The sequence below is a fragment of the Cervus elaphus genome, chromosome 17, assembly GCF_910594005.1.
Source record: "Cervus elaphus chromosome 17, mCerEla1.1, whole genome shotgun sequence".
NCBI classification, from domain to species: domain Eukaryota; kingdom Metazoa; phylum Chordata; class Mammalia; order Artiodactyla; family Cervidae; genus Cervus; species Cervus elaphus.
In genome coordinates this window covers 57,978,457-58,005,439 of record NC_057831.1, presented here as the reverse complement: position 1 = coordinate 58,005,439, position 26,983 = coordinate 57,978,457, and the positions used below count along the sequence as shown (strand labels likewise).

Here is a 26,983-nt window from a genome sequence, read left to right as displayed (position 1 = left end):
TTCAAACTATTCATAACTAAACATTTCATGATAAAACCATCTTCAGTGAATAGTTGCACTAATAAGAAAATTAAGGTTTTACCGATAACCTTCCTGCAGGTTCAGTTTGAGGGAAGTCATTTTCCACCCTCACACAATCCTCTACAAAAATTAAGCCAATCTAGGGAAGATTAGTGGTTAACAATGCAAATTCTATTTTAGGAAACTGGAACCAGAGCGTGCCAGACAACTGTAACCATCTTGAGCTATTTCCAGACCAGTGTAGAAAATCTGACTTACTTCTGACAAGATCTCCATTGACTAAATAAAACTTAAAACATTTCAGGCAATGTTCTAAGCTATTTTACAAAAATTAACTCATTTAATCCTCATCACATATCTATGAGACTACCTCTTCCACTTATTATGTAATAAGAATTGCTATAGTTATAATTTTATCTATATTATATAGTTATAATTTAGAATGAAAGTTAACTACAACTTAAAAGTTGTATGTCACTCAAAAACACTCACTGGAGTTTTTCCTTTATATTGCTTTAATATTACCCATCACCTGATGTCTATCCTTACCACGATTCTGGTTCCATTCATGTGCTTCTCCTAAGTATCTTACATCAAACTGGTATTGTCCATTTATGTAAAAATAATCATCAGTACTAAGAATGACTCCACTTGGATTATCTTCTTGCAAAGTCCTGTGAATGATAAATATAATTATTTTCATTAATTTTTCTTCTAAATTCTCTCTCCTGATTTTTGCAAGGTCATAATCCAAATGAAAAATTCAAGTATCATTATTTAAAAGAATAAAGACACTTTATTTCTCAAACAAATCACATTGAAAATCTCTAAGCAGAAGTCTGACTCCCAAGAAAACCAATCTGAGGCAAGTCTACTTTACTTTATGTAAATTATTATTTCGGAAACTTTTAAAAAATATTATGAAGTCCTTTGTCCTTACTATAAAGGTATGAAGATTAACACAATTTTAAATATCAAGAAAACCAGTAACTAACAATGCTTCAAAATTCTTATCAATCACATGCATCTCCCTCATCTGGTCACTTGACACACACAGATCTACCTTACCCGTTCTAAGCTGAAGGTCACTTCCAGGTAGGCGAGAACCTTGATATTCAATTCTACTTCAAAAGTAGAGGAAGCTCTTAGACTATTAATTTAATCTGCTCAATTATACAAAGTTAAGGACTGATGCTGAAGCTGAAACTCCAGTACTTTGGCCACCTCATGCGAAGAGTTGACTCAATGGAAAAGACCCTGATGCTGGGAGGGATTGGGGGCAAGAGGAGAAGGGGACGACAGAGGATGAGATGGCTGGATGGCATCACCGACTCAATGGACATGAGTTTGAGTAAACTCCGGGAGTTGGTGATGGACAGGGAGGCCTGGCGTGCTGCGATTCATGGGGTTGCAAAGAGTCGGACACGACTGGGCGACTGAACTGAACTGAAGGACTTCTCTGGTGGTCCAGTGGTTAAGAATCCACCTGTCAATGCAGGGGACATGGGTTCAATCCCTGGTCTGGTCCAGAAAGATTCCATGTGCCACAGGGCAACTAAGCCCATGTGCCACAACTACCAAAGTCCCAAGGCCCTAGAGCCCATGCTCTGCAATAAGAAGGCATTGCAATGAGAAGCCCATGCACCACAATTAGAAAGTAGGCCCCACTCATTGCAACTAGAGAAAGCCAGCACACAGCAATGAAGACCCAATGCAGCCAAAAATAAATTTAATTTTTTAAAAATTTTAATAAGTAAATAATACAAAGATAAGATAGTTTTATAAGGGTTTTCTGACTCCCCTCGTTCTTTTGGCCACATTAGCTTGCAGGATCTTAGTTCACCAACCAAAGACAGAATCCAAAGCATGAAGTCTTAACTACTGGACCACCAGGAAAGTACCCCATCTCTCTTTCTTGACTCTGGAATTTATCTTCTATATAATTGAGATACATGTAAAAAAACAAGGAAAGAGAATCCACAGAGACATAACAGTGCTACCCTCTTGACATATATGTATATGTACAACTGATCCACTTTGCTGTACAATAGAAACTAACATAAAATTGTAAAACAACTATATGCCAACAAAAATCTATTTTATTTTATTATTATTTTTATTGTGTTGGAGTATAATTTACTTACAATGTTGCATTAGTTTCAGGTGTACAACAAAGTCAATCAGTTATGCATATACATATATCCACTCTTAGATTCTTTTCTCATATTAAAATATATCTTTTGAATTTGATTTTCATTAGTATCTACTAAGCAAAAACGGGATTCCCTGATAGCTCAGTTGGTTAAGAATCTGCCTGCAATGCAGGAGACCCCTGTTTGATTCCTGGGTTGGGAAGATCCGCTGGAGAAGGGAAAGGCTACCCACTCCAGTATTCTGGCCTGGAGAATTCCATGGACTCTTTAGTCCATGGGTTCGCAGAGTTGGACACGACTGAGCGACTTTCACTCTCACTTGAAAGAGGTGCTGTTTTAATCCCTAAGCATCCATCAGTAAATTGCATTCATGAAGCTCACAATGTAGTGAATGCTCACTTGATCTCACTTTCTAAGACTCCTATATTTATCTTCTTCTATCTCTAAGCTTTCCCCTCTGACACTTCACATCTATCTCAGCTATCTTTTGAATTTTTAACCACACTTTAAAGATCCCTTTTCAAGTGTTACCCCACTTCTCTCCTTAACTGCTTTAGTATAAATGCTTTTTTAAGGTTTTAAGGTCTTCCACCTGTCCAGGGAAACAAAACTGTTTTTCAAAATAGCCATTTGTGGCCTTCTTTCCAATAAATCTGAAAGAGTTTTTCATCTTTCATTTTCCTTGGGCACAACAGCTTAACACTGTGGTCCACTCTCTCTGAGAAAACTCAGCTGCCTATCTCTGCACTTCCCAGTTATTTCTCTGTTTTCATTCAAATGTTAGCAAGCTCCAACCTTTGTGACAAGCATTTCTTTCTCTTCCCAGTCTGTGACTGTAGCTGCTTCTGGCTCTAAGGCCTCTGAAACCTACTTCTTCAAACCTGTGTCACAGCTCTATTACCTTTTAAGGTACCCCCTTTTGTTTCAATCTTTCACAAAATGAAGTATCATAATTGACTGTATTATCTATATTATTATTTCCTCTTCTTGTGGTCATTAAATCTAACAGAAAGCTTACGTCTATAGAAGAATATATTTATAAATACATGAGTAGAATATGTGAAAATTTATTGGAAGATAAATCCAGACTAAGAAAGGACATTTAAAAAACAACTGAAAATGAGCCTATCAAGGTATACATGAGTATTCCCAAAGACTAGATATACCTAGGATCAAATAGAAAAGACTCAGCTGAGAACAGCAAACCATGAGAGAAAACAAATAAAACTTAGAAGGAAAAGGGGAAAACTGGCAAATAAAATAAATTAGATGTAAATATTCTGGAATTTAAAGAAGAGGATTGAAGAAACTTTGAAAACAACACCCTTTAGCAAGTATCACTGAAAGTATAACGAAGTTGCCTCTAACCCTGACTGTGGTCTCTCAGACCAAGACATCCACAATATATCAACTACAAAAAGCATACAGATGGGATACACAAGACAGAACAACTGAGGGTACCGCATTTGCAAGAAAAAAAAATCACTGAAAATTTGAAGTTCTCTGATTACCAATGGTTCATCCTATGTTCTCTTCCTTCAAATTATACATTTCTAAACCTTATTTAACAACATGCTACAATTCCAAATTTCCAACTACCAGCAGAATTCTTGTTACGACTTCCTTGAATTCAAAATCAATTATGACCCTTTATCTATATAATCAAAGCTGAATTCATCTTTCTCCCACTCAAATTAGTTCTCTTCCACATGAACTTATTTCGTTTGATTTTACAAGCTCACAATCTTGAAATCATCTTTAATTTTTTTCTTCTATTCTGTCTCTCAAAATTATATTCTAAAACAAAAGAATTCAATAAAAACTTCTGGAGAAAACAGTGCTATTAGCTACAAAGTTAGAAAAAATTAGTAAACATCTCTATGAAGTAAAGACATTTCACATATTCAAGCTGTTAGAAAATATTCAAGTTCACACATTACACTCATTTTTTAAACTCAATTAAACCTCATACCTTGCCAAAAAAGATTTTCCTGATCCTGGAAGGCCTCTGAGAAGAACGAGAACTAGTCCAACATAAGATGATGTCTTCTTTCTTACAACCTGAGAAACTGGAGTTTCTTGTACCTGATAAGCACTTGTTCCCTCTTTACTTCTCCATACCTTTGTTGGGGAAGTATGAGAAATAACTGGGGGTGGAAATGTGTAGTTGACAGGCCTCCAGTGTGCAGCTGTTGTTACAACAGGAGCTACAAAGCCATGGTTTGTTTGAAAGAGGTCAAAAGCAGGAATCATTGGGTTCCACATTGGTGGAGGGGGAGGAGGAGGCAGCAGTAGAGGGAGGGGGGTGAGTACTGGGCAGTAATTCACATCCTTCCCCTTTGGTGGCAGTTCAGTATGTTTGTGTGGCTGGAAACTGAATTCTTCAGAAGGTACAAAAACATCAGCGACAGGCGTAGATTTCTGATCTCCACCTGTACCTATTAAACCAAGCCCTGGATTTTGGACAGCAAGGTTTAGAGGAGCCTGAAGCTCATTGGCATCCAAATCTACAGGGGTTTGAGAGAACTGAGTCTTAACACACTCAGATTCTGAAAGCTCTCTCTGAATTTGGTTCCTGCCATCCATCACACTATCATTATCTGCATTTAAAGAACTACTGAGATGAGAATCTTCCAATGCCAATGTGTTATCTTTTGTAAAACTTTTGGACCCATTTGAAACTGAATGTGAAGTTAAGGAATTTGAACTTAATGCAGAGACAGAATGCTCTAAATTTTCACTGTTCAAATCCATATTTTGGGTAGAAAGAATGGGAGTCATATTACTTGAATCTGAACTTATAAATGAACTCGGGTCACTAAAATTATTAACATCTTGCAAAGGCAAAAATGAGTATGCTTGGTTATCAGGAGAAGAGTTCAATTTCTCAAAAGCATTTTGTATTAAGGAATCTAAGTCTTCAGTTAGCTGCATGTCCAAAAATGAATCCATTTTTGAATCTTCACTCTCTTCTTCTGGAGGACACTTTTCCATTATTTCACATTCCACTGCATTTACTTGTTTCTCAGAAGCAACAGAGGTTTTTGAAGACGATTCTTCTATCTTAGCATCAGTGGCTGATAATTCTAATAGACAATCCATGGCATTTTCAACTGTACAACAATAAGAACAATAATAACAATAAAATATATCTATATGGATTGAAAATAGTAAAATATAATTTAATTAAAATTCACATAAAATTATACTGACTTTACATTGAATGAAATGTCAAGAAATTTATAAATATTCAAGTCATTTTTAACTTAACACTTTACTAATATTTAAGTCTGTATAGTGAAAGGTTTGAATAATGGAGACATGCAATGTTGTTACCTTCAGACAAACAGTAATAAACTAGGCCAATAAATTGCCATCAAGTAGATATTCTCTGATGAATTTATTGAGTAAAAGAAAAATATCTGGAACTGTATACTTTAGGGTTGTTTATAAAGATCCTAAAACCAGTTGATTTAATCAACAAATACTTACCTACTACATGCTATTTTAAGTATGAAGTATTCTATTTATTAATAAGTATTCTAATAAATCTAATTTGTTTATATGGTCCATACTATGAATTTCACTTAACACAAAAAATATGCATGAGCATGTACTACATATCAGACATACTTTATACAAAGATGAATAGGATATAGTTTTTACTATACTCAAAGGATTTTCGCAGTCTAATGGAAACAACTGAAGATGTTAGGAAACAATTATACTATAATATAGATTAAATACTGCACACTCTTAATAATATACAAATGTTTAAGCAGCCTTATAGGAAAGTAAGGAAAGATTTCACATGAGGTGATATGTAAACTGGGAGTTGAAAATCAAAAAGAAACTTGTCAATACAGAAGGGAAAGGCAAACCCAATCCTGGAAACACACAGCATGTTTAAGCTATTGACTTTCTTGGAATGCGAGTACACAGTAACATGGCAGATTAGAGAAGGAGATAAAAATGGAAAGGGAAATCAAGTAAAACTGGGACGGGTCCTCTATTTCATGGTAAGAAATACTAATTTTATTTTCTAAGGGAACTTGAAGGGAAACTACCTGTCATAGCATTTGGGCTAGATGTTTTGTTGTCTCACTGAATCTTCAAATGATACTACAAGCTATAGTATTCCCAGCACAGAGAGAAAGACAATGAAGTTTAGAAAGTACATTAACTTAGCCCAAGTCACACAGATAATAAGTGTCAGAGTCAGGACTGGTGTGTCGACTCCAATGCTGAGCTCTTTCCATTATAACATAAATACAGAGAAATTACAATTGTTAAGCATCTGAAATCTGAGGCTTTTTCATATTATTTTTGTGTATTATCTGAAGGAAGATAAATGTGGAAACAGCACAGCACAGTAAGTAAAAGCTCTGGCCGGGAATCAGAATGACATTTAAATCCCTACTTGCTGGCATGAACACTTTGAACAAGTTAGTTAACTTTCCTAAGCTTTGATTTTCTCATTTGCAATGTGTGGATAACAAAAGTACCTACCTCATAGGGCTGTTGTGAGGATTAAATGAGATAATCCATGAAAAAGGGCTGTGCACAAGGGCTGGCACTTAGTAAGCACCCAATTAGTGTTCCCTTAAGAAGAAAAACAAAGAGGGGTTGGAGGGGGCAAGCCTGGCAGAGAGACCAGTTAGAAGACTATAGCAATAAACACGGAAAAAAGGGAAAAAAAAAAGGGAGGGGAAAGCAAATATAAGAAGAATTTCTAAGGAAAAACTACATGATAGAAAAATCACAAAAGATCAACCAAAAAAATTAATGTGTATATAATAAAAAACAGTATATGTAAAAAGAAGTAAAAGATCAAACTATATACATAAAACACCGAAGTTTCTACAGTGTTGAGAAAAACTAAAACAATGGAAAACACATCAACAATTCACACAATACAAGAACTAATAAACAATCATACATAAAAAAGTTAAAATTTCTCTTTATCTTAAAAAAAAAAAACCAACCATGAAAGAAAAGGTAAAACCTTATTCCTAAATCTTAAAAGAATACCACTCAATGCTGATAAGGCTGTAGTGAAACCCTTATACAGAGCCAGTGTCATTACAAATTGGCACATCTTTATTGTATAAGGTAAATTCATTCTTTAATTAATTTTTATTGGAGTGTAGTTGACCTACAACGTTGGTCACAGTTTTTGCTATAGGGCAAGCGCAGCAGTCACACATGTACACACACCCACTCTCTATTTAATCCTTCTCCAGCCCAGGCCCTTCCAGGGTACTGAGAAGACTCCCCTGCGCTGCACAGCACATCTTTATCAGTTACTATTTCACATGGAGCAGTGTGTGTATATGTCAACTAAGTCTCCGAATTTATCCATCCCCCCGCCTGCACCTCTGGTAACCATATGCCACACCTCTTTAGTAGGCGATTCAGCACTATGTTTCCAAGAGCCAAAAACTGTCCTTACCCTGTGATAGAAGCAATCGGAATTGGGAGAAAGCCAAAAGACGGAAAAGGTTATTCATACCAAGATGTTCTTTGCAATATTAATAATTAAATAAATTAGAGCATAATAACCCAATAGAATATTAGAAAGCTATTAAAAAATATAAAGACTGCAGCCAAACTGAAAAAAAATGATTGTATTAGGTTAAGTTTTAAAAGTAAAATATACAACATCATAAATGTTATTATTCAAACTACTCAAAACATTAGTATTTATGAACAAGGTATAGAGAAGATCCTGGAAAAGAAAAATGTTTTTTGTTAGGATGTAAAGATAACATACTGATATCTTCCTTGTACTTCTTCACTGCTATTAGTGTATGTGCAAAAGTAAATTTTAAACACACCAAAATTAGGAAATATATGTTGAAGCCACAAGTAACACTGTAAACTCTATTTCTGAGCATCATGTAGACTGCTGAAAACTGGTTTTCTGCATACGTAACAGGACAGGTAAGATAGGCTCACATTACAGACTGTGGAATGTGAAAAAAAAACCAAAAAACTGAAGTTTACCCCATTACCAAAATTCCCCAAACCTAGAATAATTTTACTTACACTAATCATGGCCAACAGCAATACTAAACATCAATATTTAACTTACTCATCCATTTAAATTTGATAGTTTCCCCTGTCTGCAAACATATATCTAAACAATTTATTACAAATCATTAATAATTTACTACACTGAAGACTTTATCAAAACAAAACAAAAACTCAATCCTTACTGAAAAAGTCCTGTGAGGTATATACTATTATTTTTCTCTTTAACATATAAGAAAACTGAAACCCAGAGAGGTTAAGAGGTAGAGCTGGAAAATCAACCTAGTTTTCTTGACTCCAAAGCCAATTTAAAATCACACTGATCTGTTAGCCTCAACTCTTAATCAGCTCTCATTTCCATAATTATAATTACCTTTCCACTCAATAAATATTTACTGAGGTCCAAGCCAGTCGTTTGGTTATTTAGGAGCTGGAGATACAGCAGTACAACAAAACAGTTTTTAAAATCCCTCTCTTTATAGAGTACTCTAGGTCAGCGGCTCTCAACTGGGAATGATTTTCCCCAGGGAACATAAGATGATATATAGAGGCATTTTTAATTGTTACAACTGCGGGGGCGGGATAGGGGATGTGCCACTGGCATCTAATGGGTACAGGCCAGAGATGTTGCTGAACATCCTATGATGCCCAGGAAAGTCATTCACAACAAAGAATTATCTGGTCCAAAATGTCAATAATGCCAACCTTTTCGAGAGGGAAAATAAAAAGAAATAAAACATAAAAGATGAAATCTACACATACATTCTATACCTAGAACTATACATTTCTTGAAAGAAGAAACGATGTTTTATTCTTCTTTATATCCCTCATAATACTAAACTTAGTACCTTACCCACAGCAGATATTCAAGAAGTGATGAACAAAATAGAAATAACGTAGTCATTTTCTATATTACTACTGGTAATATAGCACATAAAACCTTTTTATAAAATGCAAAGGGTTCAAACTAAACTTTTCTCACCTTTGAAATCACATTCAGAAAGCATCAAATACACTACATCAGGATCCAGATCAGAAAACATCTCTGAGACACTGGTGAAGAGTTCTTCCTGATCAACCTCTGTCTCATACACGGAAGGAAGAGTAGTGGCTGGCTCCTCATGACTAGTAACACTGGATACAACTTCCTTAGAGTTTGTGGTCTTCCGAAAAGGATTTCCCCCAAGATTTTTCCTTCTCCTTGGCATTCTGACTTCCAAAACTAAAATGTTTCCCTTTTCTTATTTAAGATGTTTGATATTTAAGTCATACCTCAAAGAAAATAGGGTTAAATATCTTGCACAATCCAGTAGTAAAAGGACCTAAAATAGAAAGCAAGTTGAAACACTCAGACTATAGTTAATAGTTTCAGATCTAAAACTGGAATGACATCTTTATTTAACTCTAAGAAAGTACCATCAACTCTGGTGGGCACCAAAGCCCAAGAGCAGTCAATTTCCCTCTCCAAAATATTCAAGTTTTTCAGGATTGACCATGTTAAAAATTAAGATATTGACAAATGTAATATAGTTTCAGAATGGTGAGTACACTATTTTAGCACAATCACTTCATTTAAAAAAACAACAACACAATATTCATAATGAGGATGCCTACTGAACACCTATTTGGATGTCCAACAGGCATCATAAACGTCACATGTCCAAAACTGAGCTCCTTATCACATACTTCACACTTGTTCTTCCCAGTCTTTCCCATCTCAGTTAAGGTGACTCTATCCTTCCAGCTGCTCAGGTCAAAAATCTTGGAATAATTCTTGACTCCTCTCATCCCACATCCAATTAGTAAGCTAATTTTCTCAATGCAACCCTCAAAATGTATCCAGAATATGATCATTCCTCACCATTTCCATGGCTACAACAGTCTTGCCTGGATTAGTATAAAAGTCTCTTAACCTCCTTGCTTCCACCCTTGCCCCTTCAGTCTACTGAGCACAACAACTAGAGTGACTCAGTTAAACCACAGGTCAGATCACACCTCTCTTCTGCTAAACTATCCACCAGGTCCCCATTACACTCATAATAAAGTCAGGACCCTTAGAATGGCCTACAACCCAGACATCTTTACTTTGGTGCAGTCATCCCTATTCCTCTCTCCCTTGCTCATGTCACTCGAGCCATACTTCACCTTGTCCGTCACACATCAGTCATGCTCCATCTTAGAACTTTTATATTTGGTCCCTTCTGCTTCCCTGGTGGCTCAGAGGTCAAAGTGTCTGCCTGCAGTGCAGGAGACCTGGGTTCGATCCCTGAGTCGGGAAGGTCCTCTGGAGAAAGAAATGGCAACCCACTCCAGTATTCTTGCCTGGAGAATCCCATGGAGGGAGGAGCCTGGTAGGCCACAGTCCATGGGGTCGCAAAGAGTCGGACACGACTGAGCGACTTCACTTCACTTCACCTAAACTACTATTATCCCAGGTATCTAAAAGATGTCTTTCCTATCATTACTCAATTGTTACCTTCTCAGAAGTCAGGTGTCCAACACCATTTATCCTTCTTTCCTTACTTGAATTCTCTCCATAAAACTTACCTTCTAAAATAGTATATGTGTTTCATCCACTTGTTTTATTTATTACCCATATTCCAGCAAAGTGTAAGCTCCACAAGGGCAACGACTCATAGATCTGGAGAATTCTGACAATCTACTTGCTTTCTCCGCTTGGATCTATCTAATGAACAATTCAAATGTAACAGGATCTAAAACCAACTGTCTGATATTTTCTCTGAAACCTGCTCTAAACATTTGGTCTGGCTATAGTCATCCTCCATCTGTATTCCTGTCTCCTAAATGGTCTCCCTCTTTCTACACCTCTTATCCCCTACAGTCTATTTTCAATACACCAGCCAAAACGATCTTCATACAACGTAAGTCAGAACGAGTCACAGTATGCTTTAATTCTCATCTGGCTCTCCATATCACTCACAGTGAAAGCTAAATTTCTTACTATGGCCCACTTCCACTTTTGGCCTTTAACATACTTTTTCGCAAGATACTTACATTGCTAACTCTTTCACCCCTTCAACTCTTTGTTCAAGTACCACATTCAATGATTTCTTCCTTGATTATCTAATTTAAAGTCATATTCCCCACTTTTTCTTTCCCAATCTCCCTTTTCTGTTAACCACCCATTGCCCTTAACACCTTCTACATTCCATAAAATTTACCTTTTAATTAAATTTATTGTGTCATAGCTCTCTCCATCTTCCAGGACTGCAATCTCAATATGGCAGCCACCAGCCACATGTGCCTATTTGAATTTAAATTAGTTAAAATTAAGTAAAATTACATTTTATATATAAATATCAGATGAAGTAGATTTTAGAGCAAAAAAAAATCAGCAAAGATAGAGAACACTATATAATTATAAAGGATCAGTCTGACAAGAATTCAGAGCAACCCTAAATGTGTAGACACCAAACAGAGCTACTAAATTAAGTGAAACAAAAATTGACAAAATTGAAAGGAGAAATAGACAAGCTTATAATTATAGTTAGAGACTTCAACACCCCTCTCTCAATAAGAGTAAATAGACATAAGATCAGCAAGGATACAGAAGAACTCACTAACCATCATTTAAGGATCTAATCAACACTTATACACTCCATTCAACAACAGCAGAATGCATATCCTTTTCAAGAACCCAAATAACATATACCAAAATAGACCATATCCTAGACTGTAAAACAAACCTCAACAAACTTGAAAGAACTGAAATCATATAAAGTATGTTCTCTGACCACAATGAAATCAAACTCAAAGTCAATAACAAAAAAGATTACAAAAATCTCCAAATACTTAGAACGTAAGTAATAGACTAAATAATCTATGGGTCAAAGAGGAAGTCTAAAGGAAAATTTTAAAATACAGAAAAATGAATGAAAATGAAAATACACCATATCAAAATTTGTAAGACACAGCTAAAGCAGCAATGGCAAAAATTTATAGCAAATTTAAAACTATAAATTCATACATTAGAAAAGATGAAAAGTCTCAAATCAATGATTTAACTTTCCACTACAAGAACCTAGAAAAAGAACAGCAAAATAAACCCAAAGCCAGTAGAAGGAAGAGAATAATAAAGACCAGAGCAGAAATGAATAAAACTGAAAAGAGAAAAACAATCACTCTAGACCCTGCAGACATCAAAAGACTTAGAGAATACTACGAACCAGCGTATATACAGAAGTCTGACATCTTATATGAAATATTTATTTCTCAAAAAACACAAATTATCATAACTCACCTAACAGGAAATAGATAAAAGCCCTATGATTTTTAACGAAATTTAATTCACAATTTACAAATTCCCAAAAAAGAAATGTCAGGCCTAAATACCTTCAATGGAGAAGTCTACCATATATAGTCTCTTTCAAAAATAGAAGAAGGAACACTTCTTAATTCATTTTATCAAGTCAGTACTGTTACCCTGATACCAAAATCAGACAAAGCAGTACCAGAAAAAAAAACTACAAACCAATATCCTTCATGAATACAGGCATAAAAATCCTTAGAAAATATTACAAACAGAAATCAGCAATTTATTTTAAAAGAATTATACACCATTATTAAATGAGGTTTATCCCAGAGATACAAGGCTTCTTCATTATTCAAAAATCAGTATAACGCATTATATTAATAGGCTAATGAAGAAAAACCTTAGTTGCATGAATAAATGAAGGAAAAAAGTGACAAAATTCAATACCCATTCATGATAAAAACTACCCAAAAAATAGGAATATATGAGAACTTCCTCAAAACCTTACAGATTACATTTCATTTAATAGTAAAATACTGTATGCTTTCATCCTAAGATTGAGAACAAAGCAAGATGTCCACTCTCACCACTCTTAAGAAATACAATGCTGGAAGTTCTAGCCTGTGAAGTAAAGGAAGGAAAGGAAATAAAAGATATACAGATTCAAAAGGAAAAAATAAAACTTTCCTATTTGTAAATAACATAGCTATCTATGTGGAAAAAATCCCAAGGAATCAACAAAATCTCCAACATGAGTTCAGCAAAGGATGCAAGATAAATACACAAAAGCAACTGTATTTATATATTCTACTAATGAATACATGAATCTTGTGATTAAAAATACAACATTATTCACAAATGCTCAAATAATGAAATATTCTGAATAAATCTAAGAAAACATGTATAAGACATATGCTAGAAATACAAAATAGTGATGAAAATTTTTGAAAAAACAGATGAATGGATTTATGAGCTGTTAGATTCAATATAGTAAAGATGTCAATTTTTCTCAAATTGACATACAGTTTAGCACAATTCCTATCAAAACCCCAGCAAGAATTTTTGTGGATATGGACAAGATTATTCCTAAATTTAAATGGAAAGACAAAGGAACTAGAACAGTTCAAACAATTTTGAAAGAGTAAAAAGATTCAGTTGCTTCCATTTTAAGACTTACTATAAAGCTACACTTATCAAAACTATATGGTATCAGTGGAGGGACAGGCATACAGATCTGACAACACATAGAGATTAGGAAACAGAAGAGACCTACATGAATATGCCCAACTGACATCTGACAAAAATGCAAAAGCGATTCAATGGAGAAAATATAACCTTTCAACAAATAGAACTTTCAACAAATGGAACAAATAGACACCCACAGATAGAAAAAGAAAAACCTTGGCCTAAGTCTCACACTTTATTTAAAAAAAAAACAACAACAACTCAAAATGGATCAAGGACTTAAATCCATAGTACTATAAAACTTTTAGGAAAAAAAAGAAAATCTTAAGGATGTAGGGCTAGGCAAAAACACCAAAAGTATGTTCCATAAAAGGAAAAACTGATTAAACTGTACTTTATCCAAACTTAAAACTTTTACTCTGGGAACAATCTTGTTAAGAGTATAAAAAGAAAAACAACAGACTGAAAGAAATTATTTGCATATCATGCATCTGACAAAGAACTAGTATCCAAAATATATAAACAAACTTTATCAAAACTCAAAGTAAAAAAAACAAACAAACAAAAACCAAGTAATTCAACTAGAAAGTGTGGGGAGCGGGGGGGATTTCACCAAAAGGATATACAGATGGCACACAGGTACATAAAGAATTTCAATATTAGCCATTAAGTAGATGCAATTTAAAACTACAATGAGATATTATAATACTTACACATCTATTAAGTTAGCAAATATAAATAATAATGACAGTAGGAAATCCTGGCAAGGATACAGAGAAATAGGATGGCTCCTATGCTGCTGATAGGAATGTAAAATGATAAAACCACTCCGGACAGCAGTCTGGCAGTTTCTTAAACTAAATCTGCAACTACCATACAATTAAGTAATTGCACTTATGGACATTTCTAAGAAATGGAAAATTATGTTTACCCAAAAACCTGTACATAAATATTTGCAGCAGCTTTATTTATTATAACCAGAAACCAGAAAACAATTCAGATGTCCTTCAATGGGTACACAGTTAAACACACTATGTTACTTCCATCCCATGGAGTTAATAGTCAGCAATAAAAAGAAACCTACAATTGGCACACAAGACCTGGATGAAATTGCAGAGAATTAGGCTGAGTAAAAAAAGCCCATGCAAAAGGCTATGTATTGAATGATCCCTATTTGCTTAACATTCTTGAAATGACAGAAATATAGAAATAGAGAACAGATTAACAGTTGCCAAAGGTTAAGGAGGAGGAAGGAAGAGGGAGTAGTGGATGTGGCTATGAAAAGGAAATTTGAGGGATTTTTGTAGTGACAGAAATGTCCTATATCTTGACTGTATTAATATCAATACCCTGGTTGAGATGCCATAAGTCATTTTGCACATGTTTCTTTCACTGGGGGAAGTGGGTGAAGAGCACAGATTTCTCTGTGTTATTTATTACAACTGCATGTGACTCTCAGTTCAGGAGCTCACTCGTGTCTGACTCTTTGCAACCCCGTGGACTGCAGCACAACTGGCCTCCCTGTCCAGCACCAATTACCGGAGCTCGCTCAAACTCATGTCCATCACGTCAGTGACGCCATCCAACCGTTTCATCTTCTGTCGTCCCCTTCTCCTCCTGCCTTCAATCTTTCCCAGGATCAGGGTCTTTTCAAATGAGTCAGTTCTTTGCATCAGGTGGCCAAAGTACTGAAGTTTCAGCTTCAGCATCAGTCCTTCCAATAAATGTTCAGGACTGATTTCCTTTAGGACTGTGGTAAGATCTCCTTGCAGTTCAAGGGACTTTGAAGAGTCTTCTCCAACACCACATTCAAAAGCATCAATTCTTTGGTGCTCAACTTTTTTTATTTATTTATTTATTTTTATTAGTTGGAGGCTAATTACTTCACAACATTTCAGTGGGTTTTGTCATACATTGATATGAATCAGCCATAGAGTTACACGTATTCCCCATCCCGATCCCCCCTCCCACCTCCCTCTCCACCCAATTCCTCCGGGTCTTCCCAGTGTACCAGGCCAGAACACTTGTCTCATGTATCCCACCTGGGCTGGTGATCTGTTTCACCATAGATAGTATACATGCTGTTCTTTTGAAACATCCCACCCTCACCTTTTCCCACAGAGTTCAAAAGTCTGTTCTGTATTTCTGTGTCTCTTTTTCTGTTTTGCATATAGGGTTATTGTTACCATCTTTCTAAATTCCATATATATGTGTTAGTATGCTGTAATGTTCTTTATCTTTCTGACTTACTTCACTCTGTATAATGGGCTCCAGTTTCATCCATCTCATTAGAACTGGTTCAAATGAATTCTTTTTAACGGCTGAGTAATATTCCATGGTGTATATGTACCACAGCTTCCTTATCCATTCGTCTGCTGATGGGCATCTAGGTTGCTTCCATGTCCTGGCTATTATAAACAGTGCTGCGATGAACACTGGGGTGCACGTGTCTCTTTCAGATCTGGTTTCCTCAGTGTGTATGCCCAGAAGTGGGATTGCTGGGTCATATGGCAGTTCTATTTCCAGTTTTTTAAGGAATCTCCACACTGTTTTCCATAGCGTCAACTTTTTTTTATAGTCCAACTCTCACATCCACACATGACTACTGGAAAAACAATAGCTTTGACTAGGTGGACCTTTGTTGGCAAAGTAATGTCTCTGCTTTAAAATATGCTGTCTAAGCATGTATACTATCTATGGTGAAACAGATCCCCAGCCCAGGTGGGATGCATGAGACAAGTGCTCGGGCCTGGTGCACTGGGAAGACACAGAGGAATCGGGTGGAGAGGGAGGTGGGAGGGGGAATCGGGATGGGGAATACGTGTAAATCTATGGCTGATTCATATCAATGTATGACAAAACCCACTGAAATGTTGTGAAGTAATTAGCCTCCAACTAATAAAAAATAAAAAAAATAAAATAAATAAAATAAAATATGCTGTCTAGGTTGGTCATAGCTTTTCTTTCAAGAAGCAAGCATCTTTTAATTTCATGGCTGCAGTCACCATCTGCAGTGATTTTGGAGCCCAAAAAAATAAAGTCTCTGTTTCCATTGTTTCCCCATCTACTTGCCATGAAGTGATGGAACCAGATGCCGTGATCTTAGTTTTCTGAATGTTGAGTTTTAAGCCAACTTTTTCACTCTCCTCTTTCACTTTCATCAAGAGGCTCTTCAGTTCTTCTTCGCTTTCTGCCATAAGGGTGGTGTCGTCTGCATATGTGAGGTTACTGATATTTCTCCCAGCAATCTTGATTCCAGCTTGTTTTTCATCCAACCCAGCATTTCACATGATGTACTCTGCATGTAAGTTAAATAAGCAACGTGACAATATACAGCCTTGATGTATTCCTTTCCCAATTTGGAACCAGTCTGTTGTTCTATGTTCAGTTCTAACTGTTGCTTCCTGACCTGCATACAGATTTCTCAGGAGGCAGGGAAGGTGGTCTGGTATTCCCATCTCTTGAAGAATTTTCCACAGTTTATTGTGATCCACACAGTCAAAGGCTTTGGCATAGTCAATAAAGCAAAAATAGATGTTTTTCTGAACTCTCTTGCTTTTTCGATGATCCAGCAGAAGTTGGCAATTTGATCTCTGGTTCCTCTGCCTTTTCTAAATCCAGCTTGAAATCTGGAAGTTCACGGTTCCCGTACTGTTGAAGCCTGGCTTGGAGAATTCTGAGCATTACTTTGGTAGCATGTGAGATGAGTGCAACTATGCAGTAGTTTGAACATTCTTTGGCATTGCCCTTCTTTGGGATTGGAATGAAACCTGACCTTTTCCAGTCCTGTGGCCACTGGTGAGTTTTCCAAATTTGCTGGCATATTGAGTGCAGCACTTTCATGATTTGAAATAGCTCAATTCCATCACCTCCACTAGCTTTGTTCATAGTGATGCTTCCTAAGGCCCACTTGACTTCACTAGGATGTCTGACTCTAGGTGAGTGATCACACCATCGTGATTATCTGGGTCATGAAGATCTTTTTTATATAGTTCTTCTGTGTATTATCACCTCTTCTTAATATCTTCTGCTTCTGTTAGAGGTCCATACCATTTCTGTCCTTTACTGAGCCCATCTCTGCATGAAATGTTCCCTTGGTATCTCTAATTTTCTTGAAGAGATCTCTAGTCTTTCCCATTCTATTGTTTTCCTCTATTTCTTTACACTGATCACTGAGGAAGGCTTTCTTATCTCTCCTTGCTATTCTTTGGAACTCTGCATTCAAACGGGTATGTCTTTACAATCTCAAAAAGTTGTGTGACTCAACAAAAAGTTATGTGACTCTACAATCTCAAAAAGTTTAATTTTGAAAAAGAGTATATAAAACTAAAAATTCAGTTTCTCAGTCATCCTTGTTACATTTCAAGTGCTCAATAGCTACATGTGGTTAATGACTATCAAGTCACATATGAACTTTTCCATAAGCACTGCTCTAGAATATAAGTTCCATGAGGCAAATGAATACCTAATTTTAGAAAGTTAAGAAGTTTTATTTACAGAAAGTACAAACTGAAGGCCATAAAGAAAAAGAAGTACTAAACACATCTACCCACATTTAAATATAAAATACCTGTATATCAAGAAAAAAGTTAAAACATGTATAACATAGAGTAACTGTTTTCAATTTCTTCCCCTTCATCCTTTCTTAAACATGATTTTGCCCCACCATTTCTACCACTATACTAAAAATTGCTCATATCTATATCACCAGTAACCAATGTCAATGATAAAAGTCAAAGATAAAAGGTCTAATCCACCAGGAAGGTAAAGCAATTCTAAGTTTGTATTCAACTAGTAAAAGCCCTCTCTCTGTAACTTTTATAACAAAGAGGTTCCCACCTCAGCCACTAACCTGCTCCTCACACACACATAGAGGAGAGGAAGGAGAAAGAAAAGGGAGAGAAAAAGCAGTAATGACATAAAAGATTTGAGTTATGTAAGTATAACTTGAATTAGTATCTAAATAACACCAGATCCAATAACCACAGAATATTATTTTCAAGGTCACATGGAATTATGCTAGAATCAATAGCAAAAATATAACTAGAAAACCCAATTACATGAAAATTGAGAAACATACATCAATACATCAAAGATGAATCATTATGTAAATTACATATTAATACTGATTTTAAAATAATTATTAATTATAAAATATTTCAAACAAATAAAAACATTATACATCCATACTTGTAAGATACAATTAAAGTCATGCATAGAAGAGTATACAAATGCATATATTAGAAAAGAAAGACTAAAAAAAAAATGATCTAAAATAGATTTACTGAATTTTTATAGCTCCAGAAACTATATGCAAAATACCCTATGTACTCTGTACATCCCAATATGACTGATTGTACATAAACCATATCTAAGCCCTACTCAATCATTTCTTTCCTACCAACTACCTCCCACCAAAAGTCTCTATCCTCTCCTACCTTTAAAAATACTAATTCTAAAAAGTTCAAATTCCTGTACTGGAAAACCTGTTTGAAATCTGATTTCTCAATGCACCCTGAATTATTAACTCAGAATTCTTAACTGAGTTAATAGGAGAATTCTTAACTCAGACTATCCGAACTCCCAGGATTTCCTAAGCAGTTTGTTTCTTAAAAGTAGTTTACATTTACTGTTCAACTTCCCACTTTCTGTTGACTTCTTGAGCCAATGTAATCTGTCCCCTACATCTCATAGTTTTTCTCTGGCTGCCCCTTCTCAGTTTCCATCATGGATCTCTTTTCTTCTGCTCACTCTTTCAAGTATCATTGCTACCCCGGGCTCTATTCCCAACCATCTGCTCCGTCACCTTTTTCTAGGTCCATCCAAACCCACTGCTTCAATACCTATGACTCCAGCTAAGAATTCTCTCCCAAACTCCAATATAGTTAACTGCCTTGAGGTAGGAGATAAGACAGGCCCTTGGGCTGGACAGTTGGTGTTTGTCAAGCACAGTAAAACTGAAGCTCTGTTACCCCCAGACAAGCCAAGGATAAAAGCTACCAGCAAAAGTGAGCTCTGTTGAAGTAAACAGATAAGATAACCACGCCTGAGTCAAGGAAAACTTCCCTGTCTGCACTAGAGTAGGAAGGCTCCTTGGGGGTCAAAAAAGGAGAGAGCACCACCCCTTAATAAGTGTGGACACACCCCCACAGGCCTCTGAGGTAGAATCCAACTTTAGCAAAAAGGTGCACACACATGTTGGAGAAGGGCCTAGGACAGGTCAGAAGGGGAAAAGGAACAAGATAATTCACCAAAGGTAAACAAAGACCTTGAAAGACTATCCTACACAAGTGATTTAAATCACCTCTTTACTGTGCTCCTCCTCATACACTTACTCCCCCAACACGTATCTCTGCCTTGTGTGTGCGTGTGCGCGCTCGGTCTTATTTCAGTCTTATATCAACAAGTTTAAAATAAACAAGTGTGTTCTCCCACGTGTGGTGCTGTCTCTAACAATAAACTTTTATCTGTTTTTTACAGTTTTTGCCTCCTTGAAACATTCTTGCTTTCACACAGAAGCAACAGTCAGGGTCATTTTGCCTCTAGACACCAACCCCTGGTGGTCTAGTGGTTTTCTAGCCTGGTTTTCATCCAGGCTGCCCACGTTCAATTCTTAGGCAGGGAACTAAGATCTCTCTTCAGGACTACTCACTGATGTCTCTGTGAGTTCAGCCTCACAGACATATGTACTTGGACACTACTTTGGCACTTCAGTCCTGAGAGTTCCAACTTAAAATGCTTCAATGTCTCTACGGCTCTCAAGACCAAGTTCCAACTTTCCAACTGTAAAGCATTCAAGGACTTCTATGATTTGGCCTCTTACCTACCCCTACCCTTCTCTTCTCTATTCTTCCTCAGGTACTCTCTGCTTCTCCTGTATCTAATTATTTGTTTCCCAAAGTAGACCACTTCACATCTCTGTGCCTCACACATGTTCCATGCAGAAGTCCCTCTACCCCATCCTACCCAATCCTTATTTCTTGGCTCAAGTAACTTTCTTTCAAGAAAGTTTGCCACTATCCCGAAGCCTGATTTACACAGAGGGGCTACTGCACCTTAAATATACCTCTATCATAGTATCTGTGTACTTATTTGTTTAGACTGCTAGTCTATAAGCATCTCACAATATGTTCTTATTTAGCAAACAAGAGATTAATAAATATTTGTTATATGCCAGGACAAACCAAAAAGTCAATTTAGTTCTTTAAAATATGGGACTTACCATTTCAGTAGCTAGACTACTCAGGTCCATAATACAGGGCATCTCTTTCCCATGAATAAAATATCTAGGAAAATAAATTTGAAATCAGAAGGGTGGTTAAGATTCAGAATAAATATTCTTTGCCCAAAACTCCTTCTCCCCTACTCCAGCAGGGGCCTATTTCTGCTAACAGACCCCTGGCCATATAAGTAAGCACATCACATGATTTAGGCTGAACTAGGCATATACCTCATCCCCTCAGCTGCAGGAACTGGTCAAGGGACAGGCAAGTGACCAAATCTATCTAGAGCCTCTGACGGGAGGCGCTAAGTAGCTAAGTCTGTGCTGGGAACCAGGTCCCAGCCTGTGGAGAAGCATACCGCAGTAGGAGAGATGGTGCCAGAGTCACAGCCGATAAGCACAGGGAGAACTGGGAAGTCCCGAGAGTCCAGCGGTTAGGACTCCGCGCTTTCACTGCCAGCTCCGACCCTGGCCAGGAAACTAAGGTCTGCATCTTCATATGTAAAGATATGGTTAATTAAAGCTGTAAAAGGACCTACATAGTATGCCTTTCCTACTTAGAAAACTTGCATCTGTCAGATATGTCTTTCTCTTCCCTACTAGGTAAACCCCAATATCACTATTTAATTCGCTTTGAATACACTCTTCGCAAACCACGTCTCTTTTCTTTCGTGGCTGCAGCATGTGGGATCTTAGTTCAAAGATCTGGGACCAACCCATGCCCCTTGCAGTGGAAGGGAGAAGTCTTAGCCACTGGAAAGCCAGGGAATTCCTCACATCATGGTTTAAGGTAGTCAATTTACTTCTTTCTTTTGTTACACTCTAACCAGGACATGGTGAGATGACAATGAGCAATTTCAAGGAGAATGTAGAATGCTAAGGAAAATAGAGGACTGGCTTCCCAGGAGAGGCATCACCTCTATGAGGACCTGAAAGCTAAGTATGTGTTAACAAAACCAAAGGGGAGGGAAGCAGGGAGCAAGGGAAGGCATTCCAGACAGAGGACAGCTTCTGTACTCAAGCCTAGATTGAACAAACTTGGCACCTTGAGAGAAAAATGAAGTAACTGAATATGACTAGCATATTGAGGGCAAAAGGACAAAGTGACAGAGGATGAAGTTAACAGATGCCAGGTCATGATCCTGAAAGCCAGATTAAGAAGTTCAGAGTTTATGCTGAAGGCAATGAAAAGACACACACACAAAAAAGGTTTTGAGCTGAGGAGTCAAGGGTTTAAATGTGTTATATTACTCCAGCTACAGTGGGATAAAGTGGATAATGGGAAGGCAAGACTGGAAGCAGGGATAACCACTTAGGAGGCTACTGTGGCAATCCAGGTAAGAGATGATGCTAACTACTGAGTAGGATGGTAGCCTGGGAATGGAAAAAAGATACAGATTCAAGAGATATTAAGGAGACGGGACTTCCCTGGCAGTTCAGTAGTTAAGACTCCAAACTGCCACTGCAGGGAACATGAAGGTCAGGGAATGAAGATCCTGTAGGCCTTACAATGTGGCCAAAAAAAAAAAAGAGATACTAAGGAGCAAGAATCCAACAGGTCTCAGTGATCTATTACAAAATGAAAAGAAGGAAAGAAACAGCCCAGGTTTCTGCCAAGTTATTGTTAGCAGTGCCTACTATTTACCAAATTCTTACCACATATGCATTATCTCATAATCTTCCCCTAGGAAGAAGAGGTAGTTTGTTTCATATTTTTGGTTTGAGGCTGGGAAAGGGAAGGTTGATAATAACTATAGTTTGGGATACACTCAGTCTGAGTCACCTGTGAGAGAATACAAATGAACGTGTTATGAAGGTAGATAATAACCCAAGTCAATTTATCAAGAAACAGCTCTGGGTTGGAGATGTAAAAATTATCAACATACAGATAGTAACTGGGAGAAATATTTTTTTAAGAGCAAAATATCTTCTTTAACTCTGAACTTCTACTGCCGGGGGCTTGGGTTCAATTCCTGGTTGGGGAACTAAGATCCCACATGTCATGCAGCAAGGTCAAAAAAAAGAAAAGAAAAAAAATCTCCTTTATTCATGCCAATATTTATTTAATACCTACACAACTATAGCTTTGGAACTAGAATTAAAGGAAAAAAACTGAGTAAAATTCAGTGAAACTCACAGTTACTATAGGGAGGAGATAGCTCCATATAGCAGTAAGTGGACAGTGGAAATACTATGTTAAACGTTCAGAGGTAATATGATGAATATGTGATTATCTCTGCTGGGGGAAGAAAGCAAAGCAAACTTTACAACATATACCACCTAAATTTTGAAGTAGGTCAGCAGAGAGTTTAAGGTGGGTAAGGCAGGGAGAACAGTGAAGACACTACAGCCAGAAGAAACAAATTCGAAGACAAAAGAAAAAATTTTTTAAAAGACAGCCTGCTACAGAACAGAAAAACTGAATATTATTCATGTCAGTCCCAAGCTAATTCTTAAATTTAATAAGTAGAACGAACATATTTTTAAAAAATTTTAAGGACACATGGAGGAAGTTCATTCTACTAAATACTATATCATGTTAAAGTAACATTGTAAGATTAAATGATACAGCTACAAAAATCCAATAAAAGATGGAAGGATCGTTATTAAAAGTTAAGAATCCAGATATAATCCTAATGACATTTGGCTTACTCATTGTCTGGCATGGTAAATATATATTTTAAAAAATTCAATCTCTTCTTTAATTCCTAATAAAACTACCACTACAGGCATTTACTCTGCTAAGATCCAGTGTATGACCTGACAAACTGAAATTCTTCCCCAAGACTTACAATGTGAGTTTGCATATAAAAAGCTGAATAGAAGAAAAGCAAAGATGGTAGATCTTTTCTAAAATTCACATTGACTTATAAATGGTTACTGCTTTGCATATCAAAAGATGCATAGCCATAGATAATCATGAAGAAAAGGGAGATTTTAAGAGAAAATCCTCACATAGTATTTTTAAAAAATGCCCCTTCACTGATACTATTTAGCCTCTATTATGTACAGATACTACGCCTACTTCAATAAAGAGAAAACATTCCATAACTTAAGCCCACTTTTTCTGTGAAGTCCAGTATTTACTCCTCTTTATTACCCCCTTCAAAGCAGCTAAAGTCAACAGGTGCACAAACTGACATTCGTTAAGTTCTAAACGCTGATTTGTCCCGTGTTTTGTTTTACGTTAGTCTTTTCATGAACTAAAGTGTAGTATTCTTATAGAAAAGCAGCCATTTCTTTCCTATTCTTTTCACCCTCTCCATCACTGTAGCCCCCACACCCCGCCGTCCTGGCACAGCCACTTGAATAATAAAGCTCTGGCAAAGGAACAAAAAAATGTTTACTTAATTTCTGACCTTGTAAAACGGGCAAAGTAAGAAAATTGAACCACGGTGATTATCAAAACACAAACACATGACGTTTACATTTCTTAAATCTTTTTAAGAATTCTTTCATTGAAAAATTGAAAGGTGAGGGTTAAAATGAGTTATAAAAGAGAACAAGGCGTTTGAGAGAAAAACAATGGAAATAATAAAAACAGAATGAAAAGGCTGCTGTTAAGATTTTAAAAAAAATTTTTTTTAGAGGGAGGCGAGAGGCAGCTGCAAATCAGTCACTGTTTTCTGAGAAGCCAGGTTCATCTCCAAGATTTTCTTCTCTGAGCTCAACCAATCCCCACCTTTTCTGAGTTATCCAGTCTCCAGGCAAGCAGCGCTTCTTGATTGGCTTAAAGATGCCGAGTAGAAAAACCAGCCAATCCTGCCTTGAAGTCAGAACTGTGCTATGGAGACATTACAACCACTGCATGGCGAGAATGTGTACAAACCTGTCCGTGCCACAAATATCAGATCCTGGTTCTAAAGACTGTTGCAGAAAAGAAGATTTTTCCAAGCCAACACTGAGCGTGATCTGGCATTTACATTTTTTTAAATTACTCTATCTCTCTTTCTGAGAGAGAGAGAAAATAAAAATACCACGTTTTAACCAAAAGAGCTTAAGGAATAAACTGCCCGGTGTCGGATGACTTACTCTACCGAAGACGGATTTTCAAAGGGACCTCTCTAGAGAGTCCGGATCACAGCGGGGCTCAAGGAGGGAGTCTGTGAGGATCAAAGTTGCCGTGGGGGAGGGTGGTATGGACGATGATCAAAGAGACACAGATACCAGTAACCGGGAATGCCTCCCCACAGTACCCAAAATCGGAACGTGCGGAGAGGCTGTGTTTGGATTTGAAGTGAGTAAATAAAAAGGCTGTGCTAGGACTACGTGCTCCGGAGGGTGGCCCCAAGTTCCAAGAAGGTTCCGCCTGGGAAAGCCGAAGGAGCTCGGAGGGCCGCCAGGTCAAGTCCCAGCGGGAACTGACGGGGAAGCCCCGGGGGGCGAGAGGGGTGTGTCACGGGCCCAGAGGCCCGCCTGGGACTGGGAGGCCAGGAAAGCGGCCACTGCCTCCGCCTTCGCCCGACCTCGGGCGGCGAGCCAGGGCCCGCCTCTCACCGACGCCTCACTTCCCCTCCGTCCGGGCGACCGGGCCCGCGGGCCGGACTGGAGACGGCCGCGCCGGACCTCCACGTCCGGGGGGTCGGGGTCTCGGTCGCAGCGCCTCCCGCCGCTGCCTCAGGCCCTCCGCTCGGGCTTGGGGCCCGCCGGGATCCCATTCTTCCCGACCCTCAGCCCAGCCCCGCCGCTCCGCCTCCCACCCGCCGCCCTTACCTGCTCCAGAAGCAGGCGGAGGGCGTCGAGGCCGGGGCCGCGTCGTCGAGTGTGCGACGCGGCGCCGCGGGTCCGCAGCCCTTTCCCGCCGCCACCACAGCGCTTTCCGGCGCGGCGCAGGGCTGGCGAGCGCGACGGCCGCCGGGGGGAGACGCGCGGCGGGCGCCTGGCGGGGAGACACTGCCGCTCTCCGTCCGGCCGGGGAAGAGCAGCCTCACAGCAGCCAGCCGCGAGAGGGCGGGTGGGCGGCCGTATGGGGAGGGGTCTCGGCGTGCAGGGAAGGGCTGCCACGTCGCCCAGGTGGATTGCCGCTCCCCGCCTCCCCCGCCCCCGCCGGCTTCGGGCCGCGACCTCTGGTTCGTCCCCGGGCTCAGCTGGGGCGCGTGGGCCCGCCCCGCCTTGCCGGCCCCGGTGACCCCGGCCCCAGGCTCCCGCCTCTCCGTCTCCCCTCAGTGAGCGGGTCCCGGCCTGGCGCGCTCTGCCGCACCGGGCCCGCCCTCCCCCGCCTCGAGCGAAAGCCTGACGTGTTTCCCCCTTCCCCTGTCGTGGGGTCACACGGAGGAGCAAGCCCTTTGCAATGTGTCGGGTTTTCGAGGTGGGAGTCGTTGTGAGCTAGTGAACGGAGCGATAGGGACCTGAAATTTGTGCGGAAATAAACTGCGCGATAACCACAGCCGTGCCTAAGCCTCTTTCCCTCTCTCCCAGTTCCCCCAAAGCAAAACCAGAAAACGCAAGGTTGTACTGGCTGGGCGGGGCAGGCCCGCCAGGTGGCGGGTCCCGGCGGCAAGTTGAGAACGACCGCGAGGCGAACCAGGCGGCCTCGGCGTAGCCCTAACTGGGCAGTTGTCTCTGGGCGAGCGAGGCCACGGCGGCGGTTGGCGCGCGAACCCCGCCTCCGCGCGCGCCGCGCCGTCCGCGGGAGGTTTCCGGGCGCGCGGCCCGCCGCCCCTCTGCGCGCTCGGGAGGCGGACGCGGCGTGGCCGCTGTGGAGCCGGGAGACAAAGAGGTCGGCGGCGGCCGCGGCAGGGACGGAGGTCTGCCTCGTACCAACCGGCGCGGCCCCTGTGCCTTCTGAACGAGCTGACAGAAGCACAAAAAAACCGCCTGTTGGCAACGTAGGACCGCAGGCGCTGACCTTTGCCCTGCTTAGAGCGTCAGTTTTCAGGTGCCGAGAAAAAGCAACGAGGTTTTCTTCGCTCTTGCCATCCATCACTGTGTTGTTAGACCGTCACCCAAGCCTGCTCCATTTTTTTTTCCTCCTAAATTCTACCTTCCTTGGTTTCCTGCTTCTGTGTTCTATCGTGAAATGTCCAGTGTTTTCAGGTACACGAACTTTCCCCCCTTCTTTTCTGGCTGTGCTGATTGTGGCTATATTCGTTTTTT

General features: G+C 39.0%; 1 protein-coding gene across 5 annotated transcripts in view; it reads right to left on the bottom strand.

Annotated features, from left to right (window-relative positions):
- N4BP2 (NEDD4 binding protein 2) overlaps positions 1-25,669 on the bottom strand; it is a 68,097-nt gene extending 42,428 nt beyond the window's left edge. For 2 of the 5 annotated variants that reach the window (XR_006334668.1, XM_043871004.1), the window contains exons 1-4: positions 11,390-11,478; positions 9,190-9,529; positions 4,147-5,287; positions 571-695 (exon numbers count right to left, since the gene is read on the bottom strand). Coding sequence is in view for 4 of the 5 variants with exons in the window: in XM_043871004.1 (XP_043726939.1) it covers positions 571-695; positions 4,147-5,287; positions 9,190-9,415 (1,492 nt within the window). In the remaining variant the exon portion in view is untranslated. Of the gene's footprint in view, positions 1-570; positions 696-4,146; positions 5,288-6,683; positions 6,777-9,189; positions 9,530-11,389; positions 11,479-20,887; positions 20,952-25,600 lie in introns of those variants that run through there. The other 3 variants (XM_043871005.1, XM_043871007.1, XM_043871006.1) reach the window with 3 other exon arrangements.
- Between the last annotated feature and the right edge of the window lie 1,314 nt (positions 25,670-26,983).